The 22,186-nt window shown below is 48.9% G+C and overlaps 1 protein-coding gene across 2 annotated transcripts in view; it reads right to left on the reverse strand.

Annotated features, from left to right (window-relative positions):
* ATRNL1 (attractin like 1) overlaps positions 1-22,186 on the reverse strand; it is a 775,749-nt gene that overhangs the window by 570,800 nt on the left and 182,763 nt on the right. For both annotated transcript variants that reach the window (XM_073556584.1, XM_073556585.1), the window contains 3 exons: positions 14,797-15,052; positions 9,933-10,116; positions 3,328-3,482 (listed from right to left, as the gene is read on the reverse strand). In XM_073556584.1, the coding sequence (XP_073412685.1) occupies positions 3,328-3,482; positions 9,933-10,116; positions 14,797-15,052 (595 nt within the window). The remainder of the gene's footprint in view (positions 1-3,327; positions 3,483-9,932; positions 10,117-14,796; positions 15,053-22,186) is intronic.

A 22,186-nucleotide genomic window follows, 5' to 3' on the forward strand; every position in this document is an offset into this window, starting at 1 on the left:
TGGTAGACAGTGATGAGGAGGAGATGTAGGGCAGTGAAGCACTGTGGAGAGGAGGGGTAGGGTTGTAGACAGTGATAAGGAGGAGATGTAGGGTGAGGCAGCACTGTGAAGAAGGACGGGTAGGTGATAGAGAAGAGGGGGGATGTAGGGCGGTGCAGCACTGTGGAGAGGATGGGTAGGGTGGTAGACAGTGGAGAGGGGAAGATGTAGGGCGGTGCAGCACTGTGGAGAGGACGGGTAGGGTGGTAGACAGTGGAGAGGGGAAGATGTAGGGCGGTGCAGCACTGTGGAGAGGATGGGTAGGTAGTAGATATAGAGGAGGAGGAAATGTAGGGCGGTGCAGCACTGTGGGGAAATCGGGTAGGTGGCAGATGTAGATGAGGAGAAGATGTAAGGCGGTGCAACACTGTGGAGAGGACGGGTAGGTAATAAATATAGATGAGATGTAGGTCGGTGCAGCACTGTGGAGAGGACGGTTAGATAGTAGATGTTAGGTAGTAGATATAGAAGAGGAGGAGATGTAGGGTAGTGCAGCACTGTGGAGAGGTTGGGTAGGGTGGTAGGCAGAGATGAGGAGGAGATGTAGGCAGTGTCAAACTGAAGAACATTGGGCCCACCAGAGGATTTAATTCTGGGGGCCCACCTTTCTCCCCCACTCAGGAGCCCCATTGCAACTGCAAAGTTTGCACAATGATCTTTCCTAAAGAAGAAGCTAGGGCCCACCGGAGGATTCTCCGATTCTCTGGTGCGCCAGTCCAACCCTGGATGTAGGGCAGTGCAGCACTGTGGAGAGGATGGGTAGTTTGGTAGGCAGAGAAGAGGAGGAGATATAGGGCAGTGCAGCATTGTGGAGAGGATGGTTAGGTTGGTAGATATAGATGGAGATGTAGGGTGGTGCAGCACTGTGGAGAGGACGGGTAGGGTGGTAGACAGATGAGAGGGAGATGTAGGGCAGTGCAGCACTGTGGAGAGGACGGGTAGGGTGGTAAACAGAGATGAGGAGGAGATGTAGGGTGGTGCAGCACTGTGGAGAGGATCGGTAGGGTGGTAAACAGAGATGAGTAGGAGATGTAGGGCGGTGTAGCACTGTGGAGAGGATGGGTAGGGTGGCAGACTAAACTCTTGCAAGACTATGCGAGCACAGTATCATTTTCAAGCAGATTCTGAGTGGCTTTGACTTGGAATAGTTTTCCTAATAGTTTTTGATTGGGATTTTAGATCAGTTCCAAAAAAACTTAAGAAAATCTAAGTGTGAACACAGCCCGATTCGCCATCATATAACCTGCTTTGCCGCTGTTGCAGCTCATCAAAGAGCCGACCCCACACACTGTAGGGAGAGCCCCCACCCCAGGAGCCTGCACTGTGTTGTATGTTATGTGGTGCCCCCTGGTGGACTTGTGTAGAATGCAGCCCCTACTTTTCCCCAGCCGTATCTCATCCGTGATCCCTTTATGAGGAATCGCCGTTTCCGTATTTTCCTTGCTTCTATTTTTTGCTGGGACACAACATAATGATTCTGCCGCTCTCCTTTTATTGAGAAGCGATGGCGACTTATTATATCTAATGAATCCGCCCATTTAGCGTCGTTCTGGTGGCCGATGATTCATTCTGTAAACAGCCGCAGTCCCATGTAACGATTCGCTGGTAAATAAGCCCTGCTTTTCCCGGACACAATGGCGCGGAGGTAAAGTGGCTTCATCTGTGAAAATAACAATCCGGGCGGCTTTGTGCTCCGGGATGAATAGTGCTTGTAAAATGAGGGAGGGTCCGGCGGCTGCGTAGGCGCTCCACGGAGCTAATGGGATGAAGTGCTCCGATATCGGAGGAGCGCGCGAAGAGCGAGGCTTTTACCAGAGGAGAATTAGCCGCTTGGCGCTGATTGCCGCGGACGCTCCTGACGGCGGCACGTCTCGCCATTCCCAGTTAATCAAGCTTCCCATTAATGGTGGCGGAGTGCTCGCTGAACACGGTCATTACCGCAGCCGATCGGAGCCGGAGAAAAGCTCCTAATAATGGAGAGAAGGAAGCGGCACAATAGTGCGGAGCCTAAAGCCGCGCACAGAACCTCGGCTCGCCTCTTCCTCAGGAGAAATTGAACAGTGCCGAGTAATTTAGTATTGACAAAAAGGAATGGGAAACCAACATTGTCCAAGAGCATCCATTACTGCCCCCCGCTCCCCGCCATTGTGAGGGGCATTGTGGGAAACGGGGGCTACCAAGTAGCGGAAAGTGGCCAATTAATAGCTAATTGCACAGATGTGATTGTAAGTCCCACTCCGGAGAAGAGCAGCGACATGTGACGTGTCCGAAAACTGTGCTGAATTATAGTCCAATCATCCACAATCACATACTCCAGTCTCCTCCAGAGCTGCAGTCACTATTCTGCTGTTACATCATGTCTTATCCTCCAGTCACCTCCCAGAGCTGCAGTCACTATTCTGCCGTTACATCGTGTCTTATCCTGCAGTCACCTCCAGAGCTGCACTCACTATTCTGCTGTTACATCGTGTCTTATCCTCCAGTCACCTCCAGAGCTGCACTCACTTTTCTGCTGTTACATCGTGTCTTATCCTGCAGTCACCTCCAGAGCTGCAGTCACTATTCTGCTGTTACATCGTGTCTTATCCTCCAGAGCTGCAGTCACTCTTCTGCTGTTACATCGTGTCTTATCCTCCAGTCACCTCCAGAGCTGCAGTCACTATTCTGCTGTTACATCATTTCTTATCCTCCAGTCACCTCCAGAGCTGCACTCTCTATTCTGCTGTTACATCATGTCTTATCCTCCAGTCACCTCCAGAGCTGCACTAATTATTCTGCTGTTACATCGTGTCTTATCCTCCAGAGCTGCGGTCACTGTTCTGCCCTTACATCAGGGCTTCACCATTGCACCATCTCTCAGCCGTCCGTCGCCACGCTGTCACTGTGGGGTCTAATTGCAGGGTCCTTACAGCTTAGGAGCCGACTGTTACTTCCTGCAGATAATAAGCAGCTGTAACTGGGAAATGTGCGGTGCTCGGTCGTCTGAGGGACGGGAGGAACATATCGGGAAAACACTAAACCTGCGGAGCAGAACTCACAAAATCCTCATCACTATTACTGCACAAGTCCTGTAATCCGGTATCTGATAATCATCTGCAGTCACCGGGAGCCTTCAGGGAAGTCGCTGAAGAGCAGATGATGTGCACTTTTTACAACTGTCCGATAATCCGGAGCTAGTCCGGCCACAGAAATACCGGATTAAAGGAATTTTCCTGGATTAACAGATGAGTTTGGGGAAAAGAGTTAATTCTGGATACTCGCAATCTGGAACCCTGGGGACAGACTCACCGATGTCATAGGCCAGGAAGTCAGCGGAGAAGCACTTGGCGCCGTTGCTCAGGGACGTGTCGTTATGCGTATTGCCGCCAAACACCAGCATGGCGCCGCTGATCAGCACCGAGGAGTGCAGGTAGCGCGACAGAGCGCTCTCCTTCAGGATCATCCTGGAGAAAGAGGGAGAAGTCAGACGTAACCCACAGACAGAACACTGAGTCCTCAGAGCTCTTCAGATCTCTGCTTACTGAACACAGACCAAAAACTGTCCTGACCCAACACACCGCTTGGGGTTTGTTACAGTGTTCCAGAGAGCTAAGCACAGCACCAGCGCATTCCTCCCCCTTAAAATTCTATTGTTCTTCCATCACCTCCAGAGCAGCATTCCTAATTCTACTATTACATACTTTCCACCACCACCTGTGCAGTATTTTTAATTCTCCTGTTACAGATCTTCTGTCACCTCCAGAGCAGCATTCTTAATTCTTCTGTTAGAGATCTTCTGTCAACTCCAGAGCAGCATTATTAACTCATTAACTCTACTGAGAAACGGGGGGGGGGGGGGGGGGGAGAACACAAACCGACCATAGAGTCCAAAAATTACAATTTTTATTATTACGTATAGTTGGTAAAACAAATACAGGTAGTCATAACAGGACAAATACAATGCATTAAAAATCTTCAAAAGTGCAAAAAGGGGACGCACCCAGGTATAGATATTGCAAGATAAAACTGGGTGAAATGTGCAAAAAGATGTTGTTACATACACAAAACCATATAATAAAAAAGATGAAAAATAATTAACAATCAATAATATGAGATAGAAGTGAATGGCAGTGCAGGTGCAGTATAGCTGGTGGGTGATACTAACCAGCAACAGCAACCAGAAGTATATACCATGTGCTGATGAGAGCATAAGAACCACAAGATGAATGTGTGCAGATGGTATAAGAATATAGGGTGGTGTGCACAAGATCTGCTAGAGATCTGCTGTCACCTCCAGAGCAGCATTCTTAATTCTTCTGTTAGAGATCTTCTGTCACCTCCAGAGCAGCATTCTTAATTCTTTTGTTACAGATCTTCTGTCACCTCCAGAGCAGCATTCTTAATTCTTCTGTTACAGATCTTCTGTTACCTCTAGAGCAGCATTCTTAATTCTTCTTTTACAGATATTCTGTCACCTCCAGAGTAGCATTCTTTATACTTCTGTTACAGATCTTCTGTCACCTCCAGAGCTTTATTCTTAATTCTTCTGTTACACATCTTCTGTCACCTCCAGAGCAGCATTCTTAAATCTTCTGTCACCTCCAGGGCAGCATTCTTCATTCTTCTGTTACACATTTTCTGTCACCTCCAGAGCAGCATTCTTCATTCTTCTGTTAAAGATCTTCTGTCACCTCCAGAGCAGCATTCTTCATTCTTCTGTTAAAGATCTTCTGTCACCTCCAGAGCAGCATTCTTCATTCTTCTGTTAAAGATCTTCTGCCACCTCCAGAGCAGTATTCTTAATTCTTCTGTTACAGATCTTGTCACCTCCAGAGCAGCATTGTTAATTCTTCTGTTACAGATCTTCTGTAACCTCCAGAGCAGCATTAACTCATTAACTCTACTGTTAGAGATCTTCTGTCACCTCCAGAGCAGCATTCTTCATTCTTCTGTTAAAGATCTTCTGTCACCTCCAGAGCAGCATGCTTAATTCTTCTGTTACAGATCTTCTGCCACCTCCAGAGCATTATTCTTAATTCTTCTGTTACAGATCTTCTGTCACCTCCAGAGCAGCATTCTTAATTCTTCCGTTACAGATCTTCTGTCACCTCCAGAGCAGTATTCTTAATTCTTCTGTTACAGATCTTCTGTCACCTCCAGAGCAGCATTCTTAATTCTTCTGTTATAGATCTTCTGTCACCTCCAGAGCAGTATTTTAATTCTTCTGTTACAGATCTCCTGTCACCTCCAGAGCAGCATTGTTAATTCTTCTGTTACAGATCTTCTGTCACCTCTAGAGCAGTATTTTTAATTCTTCTGTTACAGATCTTCTGTCACCTCCAGAGCAGCATTCTTAATTCTTCTGTTATAGATCTTCTGTCACCTCCAGAGCAGCATTCTTAATTCTTCTGTTATAGATCTTCTGTCACCTCCAGAGCAGCATTCTTAATTCTTCTGTTATACATCTTCTGTCACCTCCAGAGCAGCATTCTTAATTCTTCTGTTATAGATCTTCTGTCACCTCCAGAGCAGCATTCTTAATTCTTCTGTTACAGATCTTCTGTCACCTCCAGAGCAGGTTAAGCATAGATAACAGAAGCCTAGACCAGGAGGGATGCCGCCACCATTGTCCCCTTGCACACCCTAGCCCAGCAGGGATGTCATCACTAGCCCCTGCTCTGGGTGACCCTACTGAGGATTATTTGGATATGATGGTAGCAAACCCTCAGCTGTGAGAAGTAACAGGACAGTTAGGGTGGTCACTTCCCATTCACTGACAACAAGCAGAAATGTTGAAAACTTCAGTCCAAAGTTGCAGATTCCAGCGCTGACGCCGGAGGAGACGCCGTGAGGCCTCGGACCCGTCACCGTGCGGAAAACCGTAAACTGCAACCAAAAAGGTCAAAACATAAAGAGACACCGACGGGGGAAAATCAACACGGCAAGTGTAATGACTGTGCGCGCCTCCATGGGAAAGGTCGGCTGCCCGGGGCCGGAGATGCCCTTTCTGGGGTCTCGCCCCGTGGTGGTGGCACGCTACACTGGGACTTATGAATAAACATCCGGCCAGCGAGCGCTGCTCTGGGGGTTAATCGTCCATAAGTCCTGCACAAAATGAGCAGGGAACATGCCGCACAATGTGCAGATGACCAGCGTCCTGCGCCCTGGAAGCGCTTCTTAAAGGGGAAGTGCACCCTAATTTCCACACATTAGGAAGCAGAGGAGAATACAAGCTCGGGCCATAATGCTTCCGATCCGCTCCGAGCTGATGGTCTGCCCCCCCCACGCAGTAGTCGGACCCCCGGTCAGGTGTGGGTGTCGTGGCCTCTCTAGGCACAAATTAAACCAGTGATTGAGAACGTAGCGAGAGCCGGAGAGTAATCATCAGAGGCGCTGGGAAGAAAAGGTCACTGTGAGCCGCGTGCGAGCGCTGCGGACAGTCTGAGCGCCGCTCGTCCCGTCAGGAGCCGGAGCGCCGGATCAGCGGCTTACCGGCCGTGTTTGTGCAATCTAATCTGACGTCTGTAAAGCAAACCGCAGATCTGCTGCCTGCTTAACCCCTGCACCGCTGGACCACGGCACCGCTGGACCTTAAAGGGGACCTGTCACCCCTTTTTTGAGATATCATATAATGATAACATTCAATTGTGTGTCACATCAGGATTCTCTTAGGACTTTTGCTTCCCCCTGACCCCGCACCTTTCATGCATAAAACCTTGTTTATATCGGTTCAGATGTATGTAAACTGCCGCTGTCCGGTCCGATGGGCGGGGCTTATTCACCTGCTCTACACAAGAAGAAATGCATAGAGCAAGACGGGGGGAGCAGGTGAATAAGCCCCGCCCAGCGGACCGGACAGCGGCAGTTTACATACATCTGAACCGATATAAACAAGGTTTTATGCATGAAAGGTGCGGGGTCAGGGGGAAGCAAAAGTCCTAAGAGAATCCTGATGTGACACACAATAGAATGATATCATTATATGATATCTCAAAAAAGGGGGGACAGATTCCCTTTAAAGGGATCCTGCCACATTGTCCGGCTCCGCAGGTTACAGAGAAGGGTCACGTTCAATATCACATGAAATCTCTGCTCCTTCTAGGAGTCCAGGGGGAGGTCACAGGTAGCTGTCAGTCACTGAGCAGCACCACCTACTGGACTCCTAGTAGCTAGGATGCCGCCTGCAGATAGCCCCGCATGTACAGTGTGACGTGTTCCCTTTAAGAGCAGCAGCAAGGTGACCACCAGACCCCGTTACAGCTCACAGACGGGTGGTCCCACAATAGAAGATGGCTGAGGCGATCCCTCCCAGGTTCCCCCGCAGCTTCCTAACAGACCTTACAATTGTCAGGACCTCTGCTAGCTGTCAGCCCACAGGAGCTGAAAAACTGGAAGTCCCACATATCAGGACCAATGTTTTTTCTTAAGTGGATTTATTTTAGGGTAAAATGTATTTTTATATCTGGTTTTCATTAAAAATTTTGCACCGTTTCCGTTCTACAGCCGCTGTGCTGCACTGTCTATTGCTGGCTGCAGAATCAGTAAACTGAGAGTCTGTCAGTGAGCTCCTTCTAGATTGGTAACCCTTGTCTGTCCTTTCTGAGCTCCTCTCAGATGATTTATGACCACATCAAAGTGTGCAGAAAAATAGAGACCCTGAAAAAAGGATTTTTAGCTCCAAACTAATACATTTAAGTAAAAAAAAAAAAATAATAATGTCCCCAAAAGGTGGACAACCCTTGTGGCTTAGTCCTATTCACACAGCTGAGGGTTTGTTACAATTACATACAGTCTACACAAACCCCTATGATATAAGCATACATCTCTGCACTGACACATTGTAACAAACCGCCTCTGTTTAGGTCATCCAGACTGGAAACATTGTAACAAACGCCCAGCTATGAGAAATATGAATACACTGACAGTAATTACTGTGTTGGGGAACCTGACACACTGTAACAAACCATCCTGCAGCCGTGCGGCCTCCACAGACCATGATCACGAGACGCCGGTGCACAGGTCCTTACGCAGAATATCAGCTGACTACACAGTGTGTCAGGCATGGGCCCAGGAGCTTGCACTCTATACACAGTCCTGAGACTTTATGGGCCCTGAAGCTTGCGCTCTATACACCGTCCTGAGACTTTATGGGCCCAGGAGCTTGCGCTCTATACACCGTCCTGAGACTTTATGGGCCCAGGAGCTTGCACTTTATACACCGTCCTGAGACTTTATGGATTCAGGAGCTTGCACTCTATACACTGTCCTGAGACTTTATGGATTCAGGAGCTTGCACTCTATACACCGTCCTAAGACTTTATGGGCCCAGGAGCTTGCGCTCTATACACTGTCCTGAGACTTTATGGCCCCAGGAGCTTGCACTTTATACACTGTCCTGAGACTTTATGGATTCAGGAGCTTGCACTCTATACACTGTCCTGAGACTTTATGGGCCCAGGAGCTTGCGCTCTATACACCGTCCTGAGACTTTATGGGCCCTGAAGCTTGCGCTCTATACACTGTCCTGAGACTTTATGGGCCCAGGAGCTTGCACTTTATACACCGTCCTGAGACTTTATGGATTCAGGAGCTTGCACTCTATACACAGTCCTGAGACTTTATGGGCCCTGAAGCTTGCACTCTATACACCGTCCTGAGACTTTATGGGCCCAGGAGCTTGCACTCTATACACAGTCCTGAGACTTTATGGGCCCAGGAGCTTGCACTCTATACACTGTCCTGAGACTTTATGGGCCCAGGAGCTTGCACTCTATACACAGTCCTGAGACTTTATGGGCCCTGAAGCTTGCGCTCTATACACTGTCCTGAGACTTTATGGGCCCAGGAGCTTGCACTTTATACACCGTCCTGAGACTTTATGGATTCAGGAGCTTGCACTCTATACACAGTCCTGAGACTTTATGGGCCCTGAAGCTTGCACTCTATACACCGTCCTGAGACTTTATGGGCCCAGGAGCTTGCACTCTATACACAGTCCTGAGACTTTATGGGCCCAGGAGCTTGCACTCTATACACTGTCCTGAGACTTTATGGGCCCAGGAGCTTGCACTCTATACACAGTCCTGAGACTTTATGGGCCCTGAAGCTTGCGCTCTATACACTGTCCTGAGACTTTATGGGCCCAGGAGCTTGCGCTCTATACACCGTCCTGAGACTTTATGGGCCCAGGAGCTTGCGCTCTATACACCGTCCTGAGACTTTATGGGCCCAGGAGCTTGCGCTCTATACACCGTCCTGAGACTTTATGGATTCAGGAGCTTGCACTCTATACACTGTCCTGAGACTTTATGGGCCCAGGAGCTTGCGCTCTATACACCGTCCTGAGACTTTATGGGCCCAGGAGCTTGCGCTATATGCACCGTCCTGAGACTTTATGGGCCCAGGAGCTTGCACTTTATACACCGTCCTGAGACTTTATGGATTCAGGAGCTTGCACTCTATACACTGTCCTGAGACTTTATGGGCCCAGGAGCTTGCGCTCTATACAGTCCTTAGACTTTATGGGCCCAGGAGCTTGCGCTCTATACACTATCCTGAGACTTTATGGGCCCAGGAGCTTGCACTTTATACACCGCCCTGAGACTTTATGGATTCAGGAGCTTGCACTCTATACACTGTCCTGAGACTTTATGGGCCCAGGAGCTTGCGCTCTATACAGTCCTAAGACTTTATGGGCCTTGGAGCTTGCACTCTATACACTATCCTGAGACTTTATGGGCCCAGGAGTTTGTACTCTATACACTGACCTGAGACTTTATGGGCCCAGGAGCTTGCACTCTATACACTATCCTGACACTTTATGGGCCGTGGAGCTTGCACTCTATACACCGTCCTGAGACTTTATGGGGCCTGGAGCTTGCACTCTACACACCGTCCTGAGACTATGAACCCACCAGGTCCTGGTATTGACTTCGTATCGGTACAGGTCGTCTACAAGGCCATACTTGTTCCCCGGCAGGGCCTTATATCCTCCGTGCACATACGCAGACTTGGTGATGGGGTCGTACACGCTGGTGTGGCCGTAACCTCCTTGCACAATGGCCCCCCGTGTCTCTGGCACTAGCCACGTGTTGGACCCTGAAAAATAGCCATAGAAGGGAAACAGTCAAGAAGGTGTTAGGTGTGAGGAAACAATCAGTAAGCAGGTGGAACCGGAGATTATAATCCTATAAATGGTTAAATTGGCTGCCTGCCGCGCAGAACTGGGGGTCACGTGTTGCAGTTTTACTGAAATTTTCATGCAATCATTGTAAAACTGGAACGTGGGAACACGTCAGTCACATGATCTGATAACCACCAGGGGTGATCCCATAAAGCCCATCACCACCCCAGACACCTAGGGTAGCCATTATTAACCCTTTCACTACCCCAGACGAGAGCTATCCCCATTAGCTGCTTCATCATCCCAAACCACAGACGACATCATTAACCACCCTACCCCCCACCAGGGACGGCGATGGAGAAAAGCTACCTCTGCGGACCGGCTCGCTGTGCCCTCTGAGCATTGGAGCTGTGCACCCTGTGGCGCCGTGCTGTGCCCTCTGTGGCCCGGTGCTGTGGCCCTGTTCGGTGTCAAATGTGGCCCCGTGCTGTGCCCTCTGTGGCCCCGTGCATTGGCCGTTCTGTGCCCAATGTGGCCCTGTGTGGCCCCCTGCTGTGGCCCTGTGCTGTGCCCTCTGTGGCCCTTTGCTGTGCCCTCTGTGGCCCCGTGCTGTGCCCTCTGTGGCCCCGTGCTGTGCCCTCTGTGGCCACTTGTTGTGCCCTCTGTCGCCCCGTACTGTGTCCTCTGTGGCCCCGTGTGGCCCTGTGCTGTGCCCTCTGTGGTCCCGTGCTGAGCCCTGTGTGGCCCCGTGCTGTGCCCTCTGTGGCCCTGTACTGTGCCCTGTGTGGCCCCGTACTGTGCCCTGTGTGGCCCCATCCTGAGCCCTCTGTGGCCCCGGGCTGTGCCCTCTATACCCCCGTGCTGTGCCATCTGTGGCCCCCGGTTGTGCCCTGTGTGGCCCCGTGCTGTGCCCTCTGTAGCCCCGTGCTGTGCCCCCTGTGGCCCCGTGCTGTGCCCCCTGTGGCCCCGTGCTGTGCCCTCTGTGGCCCCGTGTTGTGCCCCCTGTGGCCCCGTGCTGTGCCCTCTGTGGCCCCGTGCTGTGCCCCCTGTGGCCCCTGTGGCCCCGTGCTGTGCCCTCTGTGGCCCCGTGCTGTGCCCCCTGTGGCCCCGTGCTGTGCCCTCTGTGGCCCCGTGCTGTGCCCCCTGTGGCCCCGTGCTGTGCCCCCTGTAAGGATTTATAACAATAATCGGTGTGATACATTGTAACGTGTGGAGGAGGAATGTGAGCTGAGTGTCCACAGTATATATATATATATATATATATATATATATATATATATATATATATATATATATATTATATCACAGTATCACCCCCACCCTCCGCCTGGCAGGATCGGCCGCACCACGAGGCGCGAGTCACCTTGAGCCTCTCACTCAGCGCCGCGGAGATTTTATGAGGTATTTCTAACCGAAACCAAAATAAATTTCCCTCTGGACTGAAGCAGAAAAAAAAGGAAAAGCTTTATGATCCAAGTTAGTAAAACTCGCCATATAATTCCCCTCCAGAGATTTATGACAGCGCCAGCAGCCATTACAGGGAGCGCAGGAAGAAAGGGCACTCATCGTCCCTGGCATCGTCCACAGGGAGAGGGTGGGGGGTCCGCACTTATGTGGAGACCCCCCAACAATTAACCTCCTGCGCCCACTCTGAATGACTTCATCCATTACTGAGAACAAAGCAGAGATGTAATGTATGTACACAGTGACTGCACCAGCAGAATAGTGAGTGAAGCTCTGGAGTATAATACAGGATGTAACTCAGGATCAGTAATGTAATGTATGTACACAGTGACTGCACCAGCAGAATAGTGAGTGAAGCTCTGGAGTATAATACAGGATGTAACTCAGGATCAGTAATGTATGTACACAGTGACTGCACCAGCAGAATAGTGAGTGCAGCTCTGGGGTATAATACAGGATGTAACTCAGGATCAATAATGTAATGTATGTACACAGTGACTGCACCAGCAGAATAGAGAGTGCAGCTCTGGAGTATAATACAGGATGTAACTCAGGATCAGTAATGTAATGTATGTACACAGTGACTGCACCAGCAGAATAGTGAGTGCAGCTCTGGAGTATAATACAGGATGTAACTCAGGATCAGTAATGTAATGTATGTACACAGTGACTGCACCAGCAGAATAGTGAGTGCAGCTCTGGAGTATAATACAGGATGTAACTCAGGATCAGTAATGTAATGTATGTACACAGTGACTGCACCAGCAGAATAGTGAGTGCAGCTCTGGAGTATAATACAGGATGTAACTCAGGATCAGTAATGTAATGTATGTACACAGTGACTGCACCAGCAGAATAGTGAGTGCAGCTCTGGAGTATAATACAGGAGGTAACTCAGGATCAGTAATGTAATGTATGTACACAGTGACTGCACCAGCAGAATAGTGAGTGCAGCTCTGGGGTATAATACAGGATGTAACTCAGGATCAATAATGTAATGTATGTACACAGTGACTGCACCAGCAGAATAGTGAGTGCAGCTCTGGGGTATAATACAGGATGTAACTCAGGATCAGTAATGTAATGTATGTACACAGTGACTGCACCAGCAGAATAGTGAGTGCAGCTCAGGGCAATGGGAAGAGAGGCTAAGTGCCGGAATTGGCGCATCTTACTGATGCGCCTTTTCTAGGGTGGCTGGGGGCAGATTTTTTTAGCCAGGGGGAAGCAATAACCATGGTCCCTTTCTAGGCTATTCATATCTGCCCTCAGTCACTGGCTTTCCCTCTCTGGCATAGAAAACTGCGCGGGAGCCCACGCCAGTTTTTTCCGTGAATGCATTTTAGTAAATACCTACAGGTCCCAAATTTTACACACACACACACACACACACACACACACACACACACACACACACACACACACACACACTACTAACAGTATTAGTCACTGACATATATAAATCTAACTGTTCTGCATGGGTTTACTGTGTGTGAACAATGTCTCCTATTCTGTCGGGTTCTGCAATGATTTTACAGAAGCCGACAAATGAATTATTGGCTAATCTTCTATCTATATCTCTATGCAATATAAAGATAAATATATATACACTGCTCAAGAAAATAAAGGGAACACTTAAACAACAGAATATAAAACTTCTGTGAAATCAAACTGTCCACTTAGGAAGCAACACTGAGTGACAATCAATTTCACATGCTGTTGTGCAAATGGAATAGACAAGAGATGGAAATTATTGGCAATTATCAAGACACCCTCAATAGAGGAGTGGTTCTGCAGGTGGGGACCACAGACCACATATCAGTACTAATGCTTTCTGGCTGATGTTTTGGTCACTTTTGAATGTTGGTTGTGCTTTCACACTCGTGGTAGCATGAGACGGACTCTACAACCCATACAAGTGGCTCAGGTAGTGCAGCTCATCCAGGATGGCACATCAATGCGAGCTGTGGCAAGAAGGTTTGCCGTGTCTGGTAGCGTATTGTCCAGAGGCTGGAGGCACTACCAGGAGACAGGTCAGTACACCAGGAGACGTGGAGGGGGCCGTAGGAGGGCAACAACCCAGCAGCAGGACCGCTACCTCCGCCTCTGTGCAAGGAGGAACAGGAGGAGCACTGCCTGAGCCCTGCAAAATGACCTCCAGCAGGCCACAAATGTGCATGTGTCTGCACAAACGGTTACAAACCGACTCCACGAGGATGGTCTGAGGGCCCGACGTCCACAGATGGGGGTTGTGCTCACAGCCCAACACTGTGCGGCCCTATATATGTCACTGACTATATAATCTATATATATATATATATATATATATATATATACATACACATATACATATATACACCTATACTATGTGTATATTTCCATTCTATCTGATGGTCCGTATAGTGTGCGATTATTTATTTTTCTCGCACCTATAGACTTCCATTGGCGAGTCTCGGCCGAGAAACGCTGACAATTGCAGCATGCTGCGATTTCACTCGCACGTAAAATACAGCCAAGAAAACATACGGTGATGGGAGCTGCCCCATAGATTATCATTGGTCCGAGTGCTGTGTGATTTTTTCTCGCATAGCACTCGTCCGTATTCCTCTATAGTGTGACTCCGGCCTTAGTAATGCATTTATTCTGTGTGATGGCGTCTGACGGTTTTGTATAATTTTCGCCTTTCCTTGCGTTCCTCTGTAAGTGCTCACGTCCCCTGAGTGTGCGGTAATGATGTTGATCTCACAGGACGCGGCTTGTGACCATTTCTTGCTTTGATCTTTTCACAGATAATCGGAGGTGACGGCTGCTGATCTGAGACTCCGCGGGATGTGACATGACACGATCGCCCACAGGACGCCTCTGCGGAAATCGTCGACTGTCAGTCCCAGGTGATAGGTTACATGTATGTTAGTGACTGATGATGATGATGATGGCCGGTGGACGCCTCCCAACCTGGGCCGGCAATAAGGGGCTTAGAAGAAATGGCCCAGCGCCATGCAGCCCCGAGCCCACCTGCTATCAGCAGCCATCTACCTGCATGGCGCTGCCCCATCTCTCCTGACTATGATAAATGCCCCTGGATAACCCTCGTCTGTGGCACCAGAGTATTTTCCCCCCTTCCTCTGGGGGGGTAAAGCACAATCCCCTCCCCCACATGACACAGGACCCCCGGTCAGTGCAGGACTCACGCAGGTAATACTCCTGGACGTTGCTGATGTAGCCGTAGATGGAGGAATACCCGAATATGATGATCATGACCACCTCGCGGCTGTCCAGCTCCAGCATGTGCGCCGTGTGTCCCTCCACCGCGTAATGCTGCCCATGATTCAGGACCTGCGGGGTCCGCGTGCTCCACGACTTACTGGAGATGTCGAACACCCACAGTTCATTGGTGACGTTCCCCCCGCCGGTCTCGATCTTCCCTCCGTACATGTAGATTTCATCCTGTAGGAAGAGAAGAACGGGACGGGCATTATATCATATAACGGCACAACTTTCCCCGGGACAGAACAAGAGGAGGATTGGAGTAGTAGTGGTGCACTGTGGAGCAGCGGTGACCGGGCGGTGAGATTCTGGGCGCACGGGCCCGGATTATTAGTTACTTTGTATCTGCGGTGATTTACGGCGCCGGTCGCTTCCCCTGCGTCGTTCTTCCCCTTCCTCTCCATATCCACATTCTCTGGGTTTATTGTGACAATGTGTCAGCGGCGCCCGAGTGACAGGGCTGAGGATGAAGGCGTTACACGTGGTGAGATAAGTCCGGATAGAAGCCCCCCGCGGAGGGTAATTACAGGCAGATGGCGGCGGCGAGAGGATTACCAGGATTTCATCCACCATAATCTGATATTAAACATTAGGTCTCAGCGAGCGGCGGGGCGACGATTCCCAGAACAATGTGAGGACACAGAATGTCAGAGCATGGGGGTGTAATGCTACACACTGGACGGCAGGGTCCGCAACGTGCACGTTACCCACCCTTCTGAGAACATGGCCGCGGCCCACCAATCTGTGAACGTGGCCATGGACCACCAATCTGAGAATGAGGCAGCGGCTAACCAATCTGAGAATGTGGCCATGGACCACCAATCTGAGAATGAGGCAGCGGCTAACAAATCTGTCAATGTGGCCGTGGACCACCAATCTGAAAAAGTGGCCGTGGCCCACCAATCTGAGAACGTGACCACAGACCACCAACCTGAGAACGTGGCCTCGGCCCACCAACCTAAGAATGGGGCCTCGGTCCACCAACCTGAGAACGGGGCCTCGGCCCACCAACCTGAGAACGGGGCCTCGGCCCACCAACCTGAGAACGGGGCCTCGGCCCACCAACCTGAGAACGGGGCCTCAGCCCACCAACCTGAGAACGGGGCCTCAGCCCACCAACCTGAGAACGGGGCCTCAGCCCACCAACCTGAGACCATGGCTCGGCCCACCAACCTGAGAACGTGGCTCGGCCCACCAACCTGAGAACGTGGCTCGGCCCACCAACCTGAGAACAGGGCCTCGGCCCACCAATCTGGGAAAGTAGCCGCGGATCACCAATCTGAGAACGTGGCCGCAGTGCAGCCTGACAGACGGGGGGATTGCTGAGAATTTGTTACAGACAGAGCCGCCGATTCTCCAACTCTGTTTTCAGTCTACTTCTCGGTTTTGTGTTTTTGGATTTTGCGCACAAAATAAAAACGGAAGGTTGGGGTGCAGGAGGGATGTATATCTTTGTGCCGTGTTAGCCAATAGATAGAAAAATCATGATGACCTTTGACACTCTCAATGCTGGAATGAATGTGTCGCATGGAGTTATGTCTTTTTACATCAATTAAGGAATTTGCTCCTAAGACCTTGTGGGGGCATCACAACACATTAGGAGACCCCAATCAGAGGACAATAAAACATCCGGACTCCTTATCTATGAACTAGTCCAACATTTATGTTTTTCCCTCCCCATAATGATAGTTCTGCTTCACGTCACTTGTCTCATCTATTGCATTTTTTTCTGTGCTGTGTTGTGCATAAATATGTGACTCTTCAGATTTTGTATTAGTCAATGCCTGATGAAGAGACCTGAGTAGTCTCGAAAGCTTGCAATGTGTTACCATCTTTTCAGTTAACCATTAAAAGGTATCAACCACTGAGGACTCAATTCTGAATATTCTTCTATCCACTGGCTAACACAGTACAAAGATATACATCTTTCCTGTACCCGATATCTCATAAATGCGGCAGAAACTTAAAGATGAAGATATTTCTATTTCTATTTCTAAGATGTTTCTATACTAATGCACAAAGCATGGGCAACAAACAAGGAGAATTGGAACTACTAACACAGGAAAAGAAATATGATGTCATTGGAATCACTGGAAGTGCATTGAGCAGCAAGGTGGTGTGCTGGTAAAAGGGGAAAAAAAAAAACAAAAACTCTTTTAAATCTTCTTCCTGAGCGAGTGTGAACGAGCTGAGTGTAACCTGAGCGTAAGTGTGAACTGTGGTAAGTGTGTGACTTGAAATTCAGTGACTTTAGATTCAGGGAGTTTCCAAGGGAGGTCTTACTGAATTGCTGTTATATTAATACTTTTTTTTTTTTTTATTTATTTTTGCTTATCTTATTGTCTGGTGCAATCCCCATTAGGATGTGCTCCACTATTGCCAATGCCATCCAGTGCACGTCTTGCCGCATGTATGGAATCCTTGAACAGCCGGTGGAGGGTGCATACTGCTGTGCGAGATGTGAGCACGTTGTGCATTTGGAAGCCCAGATACTGGATCTAAATGTGCAGCTGGCAACACTGAGATCCATAGACAATATGGAAAGGAGTCTTCTGCTCACTGAGCAGACGCTCAATGGGATAGATGAGGGGGGGATGCTAGGTTGGAGCTGCAGGACAATGAAGCAGCTAGCTGGGTGACAGTTAGAAGGCGGGGTAGAGGGAAGAGCGCCAGGGAGGCTAGTCCTGATCTGGCACACCCCAATAAGGCTGGTTTCACATTTGCGTTTTTTTACGCTGGAAAAAAACGCATACGTGCGCATGCGTTTTTTCCCCTATATTTAACATGGGTGCGCATACCTGCGCGCTGGCATGCGCACGTATGCGATTTTCATGCGCTGCGTTTTTTTGGGGTGTGCGTTTGTATTTTACAGACGCAGCATGTTGCATTTTTTGGTCCTGCAAAAAAGCGCATGCGCACGTTTTGCGCTAAAAATGGCCATTATAGCCTATGGATGCGCATACGTGCGCACTGGCATGCGCATGTATGCGTTTTTTTAGCGCTGCGTTTTTTTGGTGGTGTCCACTTGTTGTACTAGTTATAATCTTCTAAAGTAAAAAAAAAAAAAAGTCTATATAAAGGAGGTGCCTGCCAAAACTCTGCCACTACTACACTGACAGATTGGAGAGCAGACAGTCAACAAGGAACCCATCTTCTATCAGCGAAGAATGTGAGTATATTACATTATATGCCTGTCCTTTTAAATTATGTATGTACTAATGATTTTTATTATTTTTACATGCAGTATGTCTTCAGAATCCGAGTATTCCCCATCGCGGCAGGAATTGGCGCAAGCAGACCGTGAGGTGATTATTTTCGTGCATCTGGTAAGTATATCTGCTGCTTCTCCAAATCTCTTACGTTTTTTTCAACTTTTTTAAGACATCGTCATCATCATCTTCTGCGGACGGGACTAGTGAGGGCGAAGAGCAGGAGCAGCGAAGCCAAGTCCCGGTGGTGATACGGAATGTATGTATCAAATGATTTGTAATGTTCTTTATTTTTTATCTTCTATTTTTACTCTTTTTTATGTTTCTTTTTTTTGTAACTTTTTATTCAATTTAAATTTGATTATTCTAATGAATGTGTTTTGTCTAGGTTCCACAACGGGATGAAGACGTCTACCTGGATAATGAGCAGCTCATCAGCCTGGTCCAGGAGCGTTCGCCGTTGTGGGACAGCCGTGACCGGCTGCACAAGGACATTGTGGTGACCCGGCGGCTATGGAATGAGGTGGCCGCAGCGTTGATGGATGGCTGGGACAGCGCCACAGCATCCTCCAAAAAGGCGTTTAGTGAGTATTTCCCTGCTCTGTATTGTGCCGCAGTGACTGTTGTCCTTGATGGCACTGTTGGGTTTCGTGCTAGGCATATTCTAGCAGGAAACCCAACAGTGTCATCGGGGTCTACAGTGACTGCTTTGAGTATTGTATTGCTACATTGTGCCGCAGTGACTGTTGTCCTTGACGGCACTGTTGGGTTTCGTGCTAGGTGTATTCTAGCAGGAAACCCAACAGTGTCATCGGGGTCTACAGTGACTGCTTTGAGTATTGTATTGCTACATTGTGCCGCAGTGACTGTTGTCCTTGACGGCACTGTTGGGTTTCGTGCTAGGTGTATTCTAGCAGGAAACCCAACAGTGTCATCGGGGTCTACAGTGACTGCTTTGAGTATTGTATTGCTATATTGTGCCGCAGTGACTGTTGTCCTTGACGGCACTGTTTTTTTTTTACCAACAGTGGACAAAGTCCGAACACGTTGGCGTTCGATCAAGGACCGCTTCAACAGTGATGTTCGTGCTGAGGGCCAGGTTCGCAGTGGATCTGCGTCAAGGACCAGAACTAGATACCGTCACTATCACGCGTTGCAGTTCCTAAGACCGGTCCTTGCCACAAGATCGTAAGTATTATAAATTTTGGGTTTTTATTTTTATTAATCTGTGTTTTTCTAATCCACAGCTGATGCTTCTTGTAAAGGCATGGTAGTAATGATTTTCCTTTCTTCCACAGCACCTGGAGCAGCACCCTGCAACCTGGCCCTGGAGCGGTCCTTCCTCGGACGTCCTCTGACCCGTCCCAGCCATCCGACAGCCAGGAAGCACCTTGCAGGTCAGCCACACACACAGCTGGTGACCAGGAAGCTGGGCCATCAGGTGTTCCCCTGTCCCAGGTCTCTGCCACTGGTTATGCGGGCACTACCCGCCAGCGGCAGAGGGCCTTGGACAGGAATGTCTTGCCCGAGTTTATGCATTTGAGCGAGGCCTTTAATTCCAGCCTCAAGTCACTGTCCGACAGAGTTGAAAGCGGTTTTGCACTCATGGAACGTGGTTTTAACCACTTTGAACACCGCTTCAATTCTGTAGAACAGCGCCTTGACCGTCTGGAGGCCGACCTCAACAGACCAGCACACCATTTTTTTAGTAAGATTGAAAAGGGCATGGCGGAACACCTTAGTCCTGAGCAACAGCTGAATGTGCTGCAGGCCTGCAACAATGCTTTCTTGCAGGCTATGCAGCATAATCGGTACGGTCAGCAGTCAGTAGTGTAATTTCCACCTGTGCCACCATTGACTCGCTTCACCTCACTACCGACTTGTGCTGCATACCACTGCACGGACACCTCTATTCAAAGCCAGGACACCCACCGTTACACCACCACAAGTCTGAGTGCAGCTGGTCACTTCACCGACACCACCATGGCAAGCGCTGCTCCTGTCTGGAGCACCACCGCCACTCCCATGCATGCGTGGAGCTCAGCCACCACTAGGCAAACATGGAACAGCCCTGCCGCTACAACAACATGTAGTAGCCCTGCCACCACCACTCCGCAAACCTGGACCATCACTGCCGCCACTAGTCCTCCTGCAAGGACGAGCACTGCCAACGAAGAGCAGCAGCAGCAGCCACCTCAGCAGCAGCAGCCACCTCAGCAGCAGCCACCTCAGCAGCAGCAGCAGCCACCTCAGCAGCAGCAGCAACCACCTCAGCAGCAGCAGCAACCACCTCAGCAGCAGCAGCAGCAGCCACCTCAGCAGCAGCAGCAGCAGCCACCTCAGCAGCAGCAGCAGCCACCTCAGCAGAAGCCGCCACCTCAGCAGCAGCAGCAGCCACCTCAGCAGCAGCAGCAGCCACACCAGCAGACGGGGGACCTACACTCAATATTTGCCCCTAGTTCAAGGCGAAATCTATCAAGGCGGGCATTGGGCCAAAGTCGGTCCAGGCACACAAGCCTACGGCGACATGCCATTACAACTAATGTACCTGAACAGATTTCCTCTCCTCCAAGTGTTCCTTGTTTAATTCCCTTAACTGGACTACCTTCCCCCACAAGTTTTGTTGCCCCTTCCCCTCAAACACCGTCTTCAACTGCAAGTGTTGCATATTCCCTGCACACCCCCAAATTGAAACCATCTGCCCCCAAACGCCGGAAAAAATAATTTTTTGGTTTATTTTTGTGATTAAAAATAAATTTACATTTGTGGTTCACCATTACAAAGTTTCATTAATGTTGTTTGCGCCGCTCACACACACTGATGGGTAAATACATGTTAAAAACCAACCCAAGGCCTAGTATAGTCATATGTGAAATAACACGGACTAGTATAGTCATACCAAGGCCTAGTGTAATAACTCGAGTTTTACCAACTTGGATCTGGTTTCATGAAAAACAAACTGTTGAAACTTGTCAAGTTTCACCAGTTTGTTTTTCGTGAAACAAGATCCTAGTTGGTAAAAATCGAGTAGGCCTTGGTATGACTATACTAGGCCGTGGTATTTCACATATGACTATACTACTAGCCCCAAGGCCTACTATACTCATATTTGAAATACCACGGCCTAGTGTAGTCATTCCAAGGCCTAGTGTAATAACTTGTAAGTTGGAATTGAGCAGATTACATTCATCCACTCAGGTTGGGTTTCAACTAGTTGCACAATTTTCTCTTGAAAAAAATTGGTTTCCTGATTCATGGCCTGCAGCTTTGCTCGTTCCAATATATTTCACGCAGACTAGCAATGCTGCATTTTAACTCGTATGTGTATTTACCTGCCCAGGTGTGTGAACATCAAAAAATTCAGTTATACATGGGAAGTTTTTTATTTAATTGGAGTTTAAAAAATATAGTGCACTCAGTAATGGTATCAAATAAGGTTTTTTATTACCATAAACAAACAAAAACATTACACCATTTCATCTTGCCAGTGCACCCGTCCTACATCAGAAATAAAGTAGGCCGCAAATTGGTCCCTCATTTGGCCAACTTCAACGGATGACCTGAGAGTGTGCTGAGTGAATTCAGGCAATGGGTTAGGAGCATCATCGTCCAGTTCAAAGGTCGGGTGCTCTTTAGCCATCACAAAGTTATGTAGAACCACACAGGCCTTCACCACCTCATCGACTGTTTCAAGTTTAAGATTAATGGCCGTGCCCAGAATTCGCCATCTGGAGACAAGAATCCCAAAAGCACACTCGACAGTTCTTCTGGCCCTGGTCAGCCTGTAATTAAATATTTTTTTGGTGTGGTCCAAGTCCCGGCTGGAGTAGGGTTTCAGTAAGTTTCCGCACATTTGAAAAGCCTCATCGCCAACCATTACAAAGGGCAGTGGCGGAGCTTCGGTGTGAGGAAGAGGCCGTGGCATAGGGAAATTAAATTGGTTGCCATACAACCTCCGGCCCATGTCTGAGTTTTTAAAAGCCTGTGAGTCATTACCACGGCCAAATGCTCCAATGTCCACTGCTACAAACATACATCCGGCATCCGCAATGGCCATGAGTACTATTGAAAAGTACTTTTTGTAATTATAGTACTCAGATCCTGT

Source organism: Dendrobates tinctorius, unplaced genomic scaffold, assembly GCF_039654945.1.
Source record: "Dendrobates tinctorius isolate UK_male_01 unplaced genomic scaffold, ASM3965494v1 ptg000236l, whole genome shotgun sequence".
NCBI classification, from domain to species: Eukaryota; Metazoa; Chordata; class Amphibia; order Anura; family Dendrobatidae; genus Dendrobates; species Dendrobates tinctorius.